The sequence below is a fragment of the Chlorocebus sabaeus genome, chromosome 5, assembly GCF_047675955.1.
Source record: "Chlorocebus sabaeus isolate Y175 chromosome 5, mChlSab1.0.hap1, whole genome shotgun sequence".
Taxonomy (NCBI): Eukaryota; Metazoa; Chordata; class Mammalia; order Primates; family Cercopithecidae; genus Chlorocebus; species Chlorocebus sabaeus.
The window spans coordinates 84682376-84695998 of NC_132908.1; the positions used below are offsets into that span (position 1 = coordinate 84682376).

Here is a 13623-nt window from a genome sequence, read left to right on the forward strand (position 1 = left end):
AGATGCAGGACTGTGCCGGTGCCTGGTTAAAACGTTAAAGCTGGTGCTAAGAGTGTGTTGAGATGCCTGAAAGAGAAGCTTATGTTTTTTGATTCACTGGCCTTTGGGAAACTGAAGGACAGTGCGAACAAAGATCCTTTTCTTCCTCAAACGGGAGCTTGTGATTTGTCGGGTTTCACGCGGGTGGGCCCAAGGAGGACGGCGGGCAGGGCCGGGACGTGCTGATGTCAGGCGCCTTTGTCGACCGAGCTCCCCCCCGGGCCCTGTAAGGCCTTAAGTGTAGAAGTGTGGCTTGGTCCGCAGCAGGGCCCAGCTCCACGGCAGTGCTGTGGCTTCCTAAGCGACTCTAGCACAGGGGCCATTTCTGATCCACAGACAGAGCTTCAGAGGGATTCCTCTTCACTCTGACCACTGGACGGGCTGTTTCCTCTCACAGAGGCAGTACAGGGGAACTTGGCAAAGTTTTAATAAAACCCACCACCATCGTTGTTTCCATTTTCTCTAAGGAGTCACAGCCCCGGATGAAACATGTGTGTCCTACCCAGGGTTTGCAGGGAGCCTGTGGTATCCGAGACCATGGGACTGGGAGGCTGTGATGAAGAAGCAGCTTGGACCCATGGCTGCTCTTGGCTGCATTGCATAATTAGCTCTGCACATAAAATATGCATCAAGGGTAGAAAAATAACCTAGGAATTATTTTCATGTGTAGACAATCTCTTATTTATAACGTTCAGGGCATTGTTTACGTTGACTCCCAAAGTCAGATCAACGAAAAGCCCACAAAGGGGCCCCTGCCGGCTTTTCCTTCTCCCTCCTGGTCGGCCCCTGAGCCGCTGCTCCTGCTTTTGGCAGCTGCTCCTGCAGTGGTATCCCTCACGCCCGGTGTGGATCAGCGATGTTGCCTGGTCAGAACCCCTGTACCGCAGTGCTGAGGACCGTGCTCCTGCTGGTGGCAGAGCATGACCTTAAGAAGAGTAGGGATGCAGCTGGGGGAGGCAAGGCGGGTGTGACGAAGCCAGAAGCACGGAAACCTCAGGAGGCCACACCTGGTCCTCAGTAGGTTCTGAGAGTGAAGGAGACGCAGCACCTGGGTTGTTGAGGAAGGGCTGCTGCTGTAGGGAGGAGAAAGCTGGGCTCCTGAAAAGTCCGCTTAGCAGGGGAACTGGTTGGCGAGTCTGAGTCTGGCTCCCGGGAAGACGTTCTGCTGGACCTGAGCTCCCAGCAGCACCGCCAGGGGTGCTGGAGTATAGCCACAGGGAAACGTGAGTGATGCGCAGGTGGGCAGCCAGGAGCAGAACAGAAGTGGAGTCACAGCCTTGAAGCCACGTTCCTTTCATCACACAAGCTGAAGTAGCAGGGTTTTGGCTAAATAATTCTCCTCGCTGTTTTACAGGGAAATCTTGTTTTAAAGTCCAGTGAAGCTTTTGAAGTTTCTTAGAGACATGTGCCACTCTGTTGCCATTCTTCCCCTTTTCCTAAGGTTTCTGTCCTGGACAGGGAACAGCTCTGGCTGCCACAGGCAGCGTGTGCGATGGGCTGGTCTGGGGGAAGCTGGGGAGAACTGCACTGGAAGCCTCTTCTGCTTTGTTCTCGCCAGCTCTCCAATCTTGGGCCCATAAGTTAGCCCCATTAACGGGACTCCGTTTCCCCACTGGCAGAATTGGAGCTTTTTTGTTTGCTTGCTTGCTTAAGACAGAGTCTCGCTCTGTCACCCAGGCTGGAGTGCAGTGGCACAATCTTGGCTCACTGCAAGCTCTGCCATTCTCCTGCTTTAGCCTCCTGAGTGGCTGGGACTACAGGTGCCCACCACCACGCCCAGCTAATTTTTTTGTATTTTTAGTAGAGATGGGGTTTCACCATGTTAGCCAGGATGGTCTTGATCTCCTGACCTCGTGATCTACCCACCTGAGCCTCCCAAAGTGCTGGGATTACAGGCGTGAGCCACTGCGCCCGGCCATGCCTGGCTAATTTTTGCATGTTTAGTAGAGACGGATTTTCACCACGTTGGCCAGGCTGGTCTCGAACTCCTAACTTCAAGTGATCCGCCTACCTCGGCCTCCCAAAGAGTCGGAATCACAGGCGTGAGCCACTGCACCTGGCCCCAAATTGGAGCTATTAATAACACCACAGGATAACCTCCATGCCAACCACCCAGCACCTGGGTCCTCCTAGCAAACCCACTGTGGTCCCTGCACCTGCTCATGTTAGGCTGAGCAGTGCATCCATAGGGCTGACAACTGAGCTGTTAGGATGTGATCGGAGACTGCAGCCGGTCGGTGGACTCTAGGCCTGGCACCCAGCAGGACACACACCGGAGTGCCGTGCTGTCCATGGTGGACTCTAGGCCTGGTGCCCAGCAGGACACACACCAGAGGGCCGTGTTGTCCATGCAGGGCTGTGCCCTCCCTACTCACATGTCTAAGATTCACTTTTACATGTGAGCGCTTGCTCCCCACCTTCCCCAGGCTTCCACTGTCAGGGCCTGTGTGGGGCAACTGCAGGTCTCCTTCACATCTGCCTTCAGGGTGCTGGGCCTCACCTGGGCGAGGCCCCGCAGGTCTCCCGCTGGCCCAAACGCTGGCCTTGCGATGTGGTCACCAGCCCTAGCAGCCCCATGTTAACTCCCACGGCTTTCCTCACCCAGCTCACGAGGTGCTCAGTGTGCTCACTTGGCAGGGGAGCCTGGCGTGTTTGGGTCAGTGCTGGGACCACATGGGAGTGGACGGCAGGGGTGAGAGCCCCAGGCCCGGTCCGCCCCGCTCTGAAGCCCTACTCGGGACCATGCTGCTGCCGCTGTGTGACCCTGCCGAGCCCAGGGCCGTGCTGCTGCAGGAAGGGGGGCACTGTGACTGTGCAGTCAGTGTCCTACTCTCTTTCCTGTCATCTGAAGACTGAGGAGGGGAGCGCTGCGCCCTCCCTGTGTCGATGCCCTCAGGGTCAGGCAGCAGGCGGTGGGTTTGTGGGCCACAGTGCGAGGAGAGCAGGGAAGGCTGGCCGACACTCTCCTTCCTGTCGAGGGAGGACATGAACCTCGCTCAGCCAGGGCCTGCGGGGCCAGGGCAGTGTCCAGGGTGTTTGTGGAGGGCAGCTCATGACTGGCATCACCTGCAGGAATTCCCCTCACAGTTCTGTGTGGGACGAGAAAGCCAACGCCTTGGTTTCAGTATGAGTGATTACAGTCTTCACTACGGCATTTTACAAAATAAGCTCAGTTCAGATGTGTCCGTGCGTGACTACTTTAGCTTGAGCTCTCTCTGGACTGTGGCTGTTTCTGACTGGAATCACCATGATGAAGTCTGCTCCCCACCCCGTCTTTCTCACGGAGAGTTCCTTTTGGTTTCTTGTTTTTCATGCAAGTGTAAGAAAGTAATGGCTTGAAAGCAGCACCGTCCGGACGCAGGTCACGGGCGCAGCCACTTCCCCGCCAGCTCCTCCCAGAGGCGCCTGCTCTTGGCTGAGCTGTCATTGTTGCTGCTTAGGTGTTTTTCACGTGGAGAAAGTTCGGAGAAATATTTTTAACCTGAAAAACATTTGCAGGGGTTTCTGACTCTTGGTATTGATTTGATAATGGCCACTTGCTGACCTCAAAATTACTTGCCAAGAACAAACTGAGTAAAGATAAGCAATTGTCACATTTAAACCAAGCTTTTCTTTCCCAACGTGAGTGGCTGAAGACACCACATGGAATTCTAACAGGAAGGGAGGCCAGCGCTCTCCGCCTGTGGGGCTGAGGATGCAGCTTGGGGTTTCTGCGGAAAACGGGAGGTGGTGCATTAAACCCGCTGCAGAGCCTGGACACCTCCCTGGAGATTGGCCTGTGAGATTCTCGCAGGTAGCCATGACTGCAGCCAGGAGAACCACGTCATCCAAAACCGAGCGCTCCCACAGGTGCGTGAGCACAGGAGCCCCGGCAGGAAGAGGAAGGGGAAGGGGTCATGGGCCCACATGTATTTTCTCAGCCAGCCCTGGGGTGCTGTGCATACCTGTGGTAGGGCCTCTGTCTGTGCCTCCTCCACACCCGGGGCCTGGGGAGCAGCTTAGACCCCAGGCAGGCACTCGGTGAGATGCCAGAGGGAGCCCCTCACTGTGGGGCAGAAGGCTCTGCCTGGCTTCCCTGCCGAGTCCTGTGAGAGGAGAGGTTTATCAGCCACATGTGTGACATGCGTCCTTGGGCAGCCAGAGTTCTGATGGTTCCAGGAGAACCGACATGAATCCTGCTCTGTCGGGCCATGAGGATGGCGTGGTCCTGGGGCCCGTTGTACACACAGTGTTGATCACATGCTACTCCCGTGGTGCCTCAAGGTTGCTGAGATGCTGGGGTGGAGCACCTTGCTGTGCGTGTAGAAAGGGGATTTAGGCCTGAAAACATTTTTGGCTATTCAGTTTCCATGTGTCTCTCACCATAGCTCTTGCCTAAATGTGGCGTTTTCTGGGATTTTGCCTCAGATAGAGAGAGTGCCCCGAGGCTGCGCTCCTTCCCAGAGGGTGGGTTGGGGCCCAAACCTCAGAGCTGCCCCTGCTTGTGCTGAGTTGGGTGAACGCCACAGCCCCTTGCGTGTAGAGGACGGATGTCTCAGTCCTTCACAGCTGGGTCAGGCTACTTAGCAGTCCTTCTGAAGAAAGGCAGGTTCTTCTGAGTTGGAAATTGGAGTTTGGCTTTTGATTGTTTGTTTTTCGAGACAGAGTCTCTCTCTGTCACCTCTCTCTGTCACCCAGGCCAGTGGCACAATCTAGGCTCACTGCAACCTCCGCCTCCCAGGTTTAAGCGTTTCTCCTGCCTCATCCTCCAAGTAGCTGGGATCACAGACACACACCACCATGCCCGGCTAATTTTTGTCTTTTTTTTTTTTTTTTTTTTTAGTAGAGACGGGGTGTTGCCATGTTGGCCAGGCTGGTCTCGAAATCCTGACCTCCAGTGATTTGCCAGCCTTGGCCTCCCAAAGTGCCGGGATTATAGGCGTGAGTCACCATGCCTTTTTAAGTTTGGCTTTTTAAGCCATCTATGCTCGTTGTTTCTGAATGTTAGCAGCTCTTCTATTAGGATCCATGGCAGCGTCAAGCTGCTGCAGCTGTGCTTCCCGTAGACCTGCTCCCGCCCTGCAAGGGAGGAGTGGGAGAGGGTGTCTAGGGCAGCTGGGAGGTCTTCAGATTCCCCTTTATGAGGGCAGGGGGCACTCCCCTCTGAGCTTGCTGCGGGGAGCCACACATGGGAGGAGGGGGCACTCAGGATGTTCTCAGGAAGCCATAGACCAGAAGCCTTGGCAACAGAACACCAGGTGGCCAAGGGGCGTGGGGTTACCGCATTCCCGCTGAGGACCTGGAAGTGGGCAGACTGGGCCTGGGCTATGAGCCCCACCCCAGGGCTTAGAAATGACAGAAGTCCATTCCCTCACAATTCCAGAAGCCCCATGTCAGGAGGTGTGGGCAGGGGCTGCTTCTGGAGGCTCTGCTGTAAGGGCGGGGCGGTGGGTGGGGCGGGGTAGGGTGGAGGAGGTGTGTGAAGCTGTGGCGAGGGGGCACGCCCTTCCCAAACAGTGCTTGCTGCTCTGGGCTTGAGGCCACACGGCTCCAATCTCTGCCCCTTTTCTGCTTCTCTGTGTTCAGATCTGCCTCTTTTCATAAGGCCCCTGTCACTGGGGTAGGGCCCACCTGAGCCCAGCGTGGCCTCACTGTAACTCACGTCTGCAGAGACTCCGTTTTCAGTTAAGCCCAAGTTCACAGGTACCAGAAGTTCTTGAGAGCTGCTTTTCAAGGGACATGGTTCAGGCCACAGGACCCTCCCCAGATATCCCCGTACCATCTTCGGCAGAATGATGGCCGCTGCCTCGCCTCAGCCCCACGTTCCTGCAGGCGTGTGCTGAGCCCTGGCTCAACAACACGGAGGAAGCTTTTTGCAGGAAGATGTGAGTTTGGTGGGGTTCTGGGTGCTTTGGGGCTTCCCGACAGAGACGTGTGCTACTCCTTGCGTCCCGTCAGGGCCCTACCAACCTCACTGTCAGACATGACACACGCCAGGCCCCCTCCTCTGCTCCCTGTGTGAGATCGCACGGTCATGGACACCCCACTGAATGCGCCTAGGTCAGGTGCATTTGAGACCTGCCATTGGGGTGGAGTCACCTGGAGCCATAGCCTGGTGGGGAAGGCTCACATTCAGCCCCCAGACCTGCACACACACACCCCAGGAGGGCTGAGGTTGGCACATGGCGGGGTTCTCTGTGTAGCGTGTGGTGAGACTGGCTTGGCCCAGCCGTCCGTCTCTGGGCCTTCCTCTGCAGATGGTGGGTGCTCTGACTTACCCAAGTGAGGGATGGTCTGCTGCGGCCGAAGGTGCCGACGTGTGAGCGGCTCGTGTGAGAAGTGTACAGAGGTGCTGTTAGCCACCAGTGCATAGCGACCACCTGTCGGCACAAGTGGCGAGGCCTTGTGTTTCTAAGCATAACACAGTTTGCAGTGTGTGCAGAGACCACCATGCATTGCCCTCCGGGCAGAGCCCACCTGACGAGGGGTCTCTCTGGGTCTCCCCAGCCTAGCCTGGTCTGGCCTGCTTGTCATTCCTCCACTCGGATGGGCAGTGTGGGGCTGAGATTGGGAAGGCTGGCCCACCCTGTGTTTAAAAGCCGCGTTTTTCCATCACAATTAGGAGGGAGAGCAGCTGACATTGGACACGCGAGTGGTCCTGTGCGGAGGCTTCCGACTGAAGTGAGCTTAACGGGAACGCTGGGTCACGTGTTTTTAGAAGTTCTTTCTTTTGCCCTATCACAGTGGCTTCAAACGTATTTTTTGTGCCGTACAGTAAGTTTTCCAAGTTAAAGAAATGACCAGAGCCACGAGAACGGTGCCATCTGGCGGGTGCGGGGAGGCACGCGGAGGTGGCCTCTTTCTGCTGGGAGGGAGAGGCTCTTCTCACCGTCAGCTCTGGGCTGGCCTCTCAGCCCTCGAGGTGTGAAATTGGATGGCAGCCCGACCGGGTTCCCTGACCTGCCCCTCTCCCTTTCCTGGGGACGCCTGAGCAACACCATGGCGATGGGAGGCTTGTGCACGCGTCATGCAGATACATCCTTACTTTCTTCCCGCTCTTCCTCATCCCCTGCCCACCCACCCTCCCTCTCACCATCCAGAAGCCAGAGACCTGTGGTCCATGGGGAGTGCCACAGGCCTCGGGGTTGACGTTGGTTGTGTTCTTAAGTGTCCCCCACCCTGCCCCAGTCAGTCTGAAGACCCCAAGACACACACATGGTTAAGGTCACTCCCAGGAGCACCGCCCTGCTGGAAGGGTGGGGTGGGCGGCAAGCACCCGCAGGCCTCCACTTCCCTTCCTTTGAGTTTTTAGCCTTTGTTTTGCCTTCTACCAAGGCTGTGCTTGAGGTTCATGCTGAACCGCTGGAGCCAGCTGCAGAGCACCATGGAGACTGCTGTGCGTGGGGGCTGCCGTGCGTGGGGACTGCCGTACGTGGGGACTGCCGTGCCCAGTGGGGACTGCCGTGCGTGGGGACTGCCATGCGTGGGGACTGCCGTGTGTGCCGCTTGCCAGGAGGCACCTTTGTGTGACTGTGGGGTCCCCTGGGGCATCTTGCCATCTTCCGGGCTGTAAATCTGGCTTATAGCTGTTAGCCTGTTAGCGTCGAAACTTAGCCTTTTTGGCCTGAAGGATGATTTTCTAAAACGCTGGATCAACTGACTTAAACCCTGAGGTCTGCAGGAAGCCTCTATATGCTGTTTCTTGTTCTGGAGGAGGAACGGGTGTCTGCATTTGCTTGCGCTGGCCTGCCGTGTGTGCTGTTTCTGACCATCCACTAATGGGGGATTTGGTTTGTGACCTGCGGTGTGTGCTGTTTCTGACCATCCACTAATGGGGGATTTGGTTTGTGAAAAGCATTAGAAATGGAATTTAAGGACACGTATTAGTATTCCCATCAGTGGGTTTAAAGGCTTAAGAATGATGATGTGACCTTTTGGCATTTGCTGTAGGGACATAGGAGAAAGATTTTAGGCCAGTTGGGGGCATCACTGGGATGAGCCTCTTTCTCTGAGCACCTCGTGTTTTTTTTTTCTTTTCTTTTTTTTTTTTTTTGAGACAGAATTTTTGCTCTTGTTGCCCAGGCTGGAGTGCAATGGCGCGATCTCAGCTCACTGCCACCTCTGCCTCCCGGGTTCAAGCAATTCTCCTGCCTCAGACTCTCTAGTAGCTGGGATTACAGACACGCGCCTCCACGCCTGGCTGATTTTGTATTTTTAGTAGAGATGGGGTTTCTCCATGTTGGTCAGACTGGTCTCGAACTCCCAACCTCAGGGGATCCACCCACCTCGGCCTCCCAAAGTGCTGGGATTACAGGCATGAGCCACCACGCCCGGCCTGAGCACCTCATTTTTCTAGTATGAGGAAGCTACTTTTGAAATGAACATCTAGATTTCCCTCATACCTTAACAAGTTGGATTCAAAGCTGAATGACAAACACAAAGGACTTCTTGGCTTTTCCAGCATACCTATGGATTAGTGGTTTCATCTTTGTTTCTGTCCACACACTTCAGCAGTGTTCAGAGTATATCCTTTAAGTGCATGGGGGGTAGGGTTCTTTGGTTTGGTTTTGCGTTGCGCCTGAGTGGATTCTTGGTTAGATTCAGGATTTTGTATCTAAATAGTACTGAGAAGTCCTTGGGCTTCTTGCATTGACCTTAGAGTTACACCAGTTTAGCATGATCTCAGTTACGTATTACACAGAATTTCTGCATTCTCAGTAGATAGAGGAAACCAGATGTGTGTGCTCAAAATGCAGTGCTTTTAGGCCGGGATTCCCTCAGTCGGCTGCTCCCATTCCTACCTTCTGCCACTTTCTTTTATCTGAAAACAGCCGGCTCCGTTTCAGAAATGTTCAGGGGAAAACCCTCTGAATGGAGCTGGGAAAGTAGCACGTGTCTCCAGCCCTGTCCCCAAGCCTCTCTCGAGATGATGAAGTGCTGCCCTTTGGGAAGTCCGCTTGAAGTTCAGCCGCAGGCCGGCGTCACTGGAGCCTGGGAGCCAGGACACTGTCCGTTCCCGTGAGCGGTTTCTGCATTCCAGAGCTGGTTCGGAAATGCCTCAGACCGGGGCCGGGCTTCAGACATAAAGCCGGCAGGGAGAGGGAAGAAGGCATTAAACGTTCATTGTTGGGCACCAAGTGGGAATTCAGCCCGGCTTGCTCTACCCCTGAAGGCCTGCATCAGACTTGGGGTTCCTTTCGTCGCGGGGCTCCGTCCTCCCAGCAGCAGGATCGACTCCACGGATCCAGGGCACTTACCTTGGGGTGTGCAGCATTCTGCGGGGTCCCTGGCACGACCTCATTTTTGCTGCTTCACATTTAAGATCTGACCCCTGAGTTTTACTCTTTACCAATTTAAAATCAAGTCCAAATCAGCAATTGTATCTCAGCCTCCCATGTGTTTTAAGAGGCTGTGCAGTGCATGGAGGTGCCCTCAGCCTGCAGCAGCGCAGCCACACGGAGGGCGCACCGCCGCCTTCTGCATGACTGTTCTCAGGGTGCACCGTGCCTTCATTTCTGCGCGTTTCACGGCATTGCCCTTCAGTATCTGCCCCTGACCCCGGTTCCCTTGTTTCCAGGCCCAGTGCCTCGGCTCTCGCCTCTTGGCCCTCCCCTCCCCGACGTGGACGCTTTCTACCCTGGCCTGGGCGCTGGTCCCGGAAGGAGGAGTTGTGTTGTCGTGGTTCTCCCTGCCCTTCCACATGGCCCGGCTTGGCGTCCTTGCTTAGTTAATAGGAATTCAGTGTTTCATTATGAAATCCACATATGGCAAAAATATGAACAATCCACCAGGTCCATAGAGAAAGTGAGTCCCCTCCCAGCCAGGACCCTCAGCCCCTCGGTGGGGTGACCGCTGGTCATTTCTCATCTTGCCTTCTGTGCACAAGCTCCTGTGTGGGTTTTGTAATCACTTTACGTTTTAAAAGATCCCTTGATAGATGAGTTTAAGATCAGATCACAGCTGTTCTTAATGAGACTTGGGAAACCGTGTTGCTGGTTTCCAAGACGGTTCTGCCGTCCTCTGGCTGTGGAAGGCACGTCATGGCATCCTGACAGTGATGGTGTTCCTGCCAGCATTGCCAGTGACTGACTTTTCACACAATCTGTGCAGCTCATTACACTGGAAGAATTACAGTGTCAGAAACCTCAGAATCTAACTTTGCAGCTTTACAATAACAATGAAGGTAGGCATACCCAAGTGGTAAATGGAAATAAAAGTAGAAAATGTTCTCAACTGGGAATGCATTTGAAAAGTCGTGACTTTCAAATGTTTCTGTGTTGATTTTGTCTTGATAAGTTTTTCAGAAATGAGCGAAACACTTAATGTACACGTAAGATTTGAAGAAAGAGTTACTGGGGCTTTTGTGAGGAACGAAGGCATAGACCTTGTTACTGCCCTGGAACTCGTGTTCTCATGGGGGCCAACCACAAGCAGGCACTGGCACTGGGGGACCAGGGTCGGGGGGCTCTCTTCAGAGGCAACAGAGCGCGAGGGTGGGGCAGGAGGTATCGGGGGCTTGAGAGGTGCAGGGGAGCAGGGGGAGAGTGGAGCGGGTGGACAGCGTGGTGGTGGATGGTGAGGCAGGTGTGTGTCCACAGCGGGGCCTGCCTCCATGGCGGCTCTCCCACTGCCCTGTGCGTCCATTGCACCCTTGCCCTGTGGTTACCTGTGGTCAGGGACAGTGGCTTCATCTCCCTTAGCACCCTTGGAAGCAATGGTGGCATCATGGACCTGGGAGAGTGGCTTTTGTTTGGAGGACAGATGTGCCCATTCACTTAGGGTTCGGGAAATGAGTGGGCCTTGAATGAGCAAAACAGCTCACCTGCCTCCCATGGACAGATGCTCCTAGGAAGCAGCCAGGTGTCCAGGCCAGAATTGGGTTGGCCATGTGTCCCCTTGACTTTCCTCCACTCGGGTTTGCCGAGGAGAGGGCATCGCCAGGCTGGGCGCCTGTGTGGTACCATGTGGCACTCACTGAGGAGGCCTGGGGACCCCTCCCGGACATGCCTTCCTACCTTAAAAAACAATGATGCTTTTGCCAGACACAGAGACTCCCATGGAGGCCCCCATGGCTGGCAGTGCTAGATGGGAGCCTGGTACCTGCATGCGGGTGGGGATGCTGCCTCTCTTGCCCCCAGGGCACTTCTCCGGCTGGACAGGAGTGTCCAGGAGACAGCCAGGACCCCACCTTCAGCTTCTGAGGGCCATGGCCCTCAGGCTGTTAGGAGGCCCTGGGAAGCAGCTAGAGCTCAGTGGCCACCAGGGGAACACGAGTCAGAGGACGGTTCATTTTTTTTCTCCTCCAATTTTTGTTTTGGCTTTTAAAAACTCCTACAGTGCAAACTCTTTCTAATGGAAAAGAATGGTTGCTCTCCTTGCAGCTGCCAGCCCGCCCTGAAGGCACAGACTGCCAGGCCTTTTGTTTCTGTTGTTTTTACTGTTTGGGAATTTGATGTTTTAATAAAGAGCCCTTTGGGGACCTGGCTGGAGGCTCCTGTGGCTGCCGTAACAAACGACCGCAGACCCCATGGCTTTGTCGGAGGGCAGAAGCCCATCCTGGGGCTCAGTGGGCTGAAAGCAAGGCAGGGTTGGTCCTTCTGGAGGCTCCAGGGGAAAATTCGTTTTCTTGCCTTTTCCAGCTTCTAGAGGCCACCCGCATCCCCTGCCTCCTGGCCCCATCCGTCTTCAAAGCCAGCAGTGGCCAGGTGAGTCCTTTGTACATCCCATCTCCCCCACCCTCTGCGGCTGGGAGGAGCCTCTGCTTTTAAAGACCCCCGTGATGACACTGGGCCCACCTGGCCATCCAGGGTCATCTCACCACGTGAGGGTGATCAGCTGAGCCACATCTGTGAGGTCCCTTTGCCCATGTAAAGTCATACCACAGGGCCCAGGGATTGGGACCTGGGTGTCTTTGTGGGGTGGGTAGCTCTACTAGCACAGCCAGCTGGGGTGAGATGCGCTTGCAGGTGCTTTCTGAAGACATGACAGGAACTGGGGGGAAGGATTTCTCACCATCTTTTGTTCAGAAAATTGATAGCACCGTGGCGATGGTTCCCTCAGGCTGAACTGGTCAACCTAGGAGGGAGGAGAACAGGGACCGGCTTTGCTTTTGTTTTTATTCAGGAGAACTGGGCTGGTGGGCAGGACCAGCTTGCATGCTTGCTCAGCTAGAGCACAAACAAAGCGAGGTATGGAAGGGCACCCCAATCCCGGGAAGCCCGCAGGATCCCAGCCCCACGGTGTCGCCAGCAGAGCAGCTCCACTCTGGGAGGACCCCCCGCCATGCTTGCCTTCTACCTCCTTCCTGTCCCTCCTGGGCCCACTGCCCAGCTTAGGGTTCTTGGTGGGGACGGGAGCGGGAGAGGGTGTACGCCTGTGCCTGCGACTTCTGCACGCCTGGGACAGTGTCCGAGCAGCCTCCGCCGTCCCGCTACTGCAGCAGGTGCAGGGCGAGCTGTGACCATGCGAGGTGGCCTCGGGGCAGATGGGGCTTCTTCCAGACACGTTCCTTAGAGCACCAAGGACTCAAAAGAGCCTTTCCTCACAAAAGGGCCCCCTGCCGGAGGGTCGCTCAGAGTACACAGCTTTTAGACTCTGAGATGAGGTTCACGAATGTGGAACTGAACTGCCCAATCAATGTATGAACGAGAAGTAAATGTCCAGGGAACATTCCTCACCCCCAAGGCTGACATTACCAGCAGGCGGTAATTTTCCTTTGAGTGAAACTTGGGAGTTCGGTGTCATTTCTCTCTGTGGCACTGGTGCTGCCTTGTGGATTGCTGGGCGCTGTGGGCCTGGCTGCCTGGTGAAGGGCCTCGGCCATGCCCACAGCCAGGAGGTGCTCAAAGGAACCCAGCTTCGACTCGGTCTCTGACACTGTGGCCTCTGTTCCCAAAAACAAGTGCCTCCTGCTCCTTTTTCCTAAAATTGTGTTTATTTTCAGCTGAGCTGTGTTCACGTAAACTAAAACCACATTGCCAGGAAAAATGTAGTTTTGAGGCAGAAATGAGAAGATCCTACTCCATAGATCAAGGATGAAACTAGAAATTTCTGTTGATAGATTCTTGAAAAACTCAAAACATTGAATCATTTTGTTCAGTTTTTCCCCCCCGAAAGGTGCCAAACCTTGCCTACGTTGCCTGTGTGGGTCTTTGCCATTAGCCTTCAAAACGCCGCTCCCAGTGGTGCTGGTGCTCCCTCTTACTCCCTTGGGAGACTTGAGGGTCTTCCAGGGCGGAGGGGAGGCAGCGGTGCTGTCAGTGGCTGTGCGAGGCTGGGTCAGAGGTCAGAGGTCAGAGCCGTCGGCTGGGGCACGTTGCCACAACGACCTAGACATTTTTGGATGGAGGTACCAGGCAAATTCTCTGCTGAGTTTTGTACTCGCCTGGAAACCCAGTTGTAGGAACGCACACTCACTGTTTTATTAATTGGTGTTGGGCACACAGCACGTGGCAGGGTCCTAGGGCCTAGCTGTGTGGGGGAAGCTGAGACCGCTGACCTTTAACCCTCTGCAGCTCTGTGCCCCCTGCCACTCAGTGTGTTCTTTGCTTTGATGCCAGTAGAGTGGCCAACTGGCCTGTGTGGCTGGTCTCATGGGGCCGAGGG

General features: G+C 55.2%; 1 protein-coding gene across 19 annotated transcripts in view; it reads left to right on the forward strand.

Annotated features, from left to right (window-relative positions):
- Positions 1 to 13623, forward strand: part of BANP (BTG3 associated nuclear protein) — a 127524-nt gene that overhangs the window by 104935 nt on the left and 8966 nt on the right. For 14 of the 19 annotated variants that reach the window (XM_038008163.2, XM_038008157.2, XM_038008158.2 and 11 more), the window contains one exon: positions 11658 to 11723. The exons of the other annotated variants lie outside the window; for them this stretch is intronic. In XM_038008163.2, the coding sequence (XP_037864091.1) occupies positions 11658 to 11723 (66 nt within the window). The remainder of the gene's footprint in view (positions 1 to 11657; positions 11724 to 13623) is intronic. 19 annotated transcript variants of the gene reach the window in all.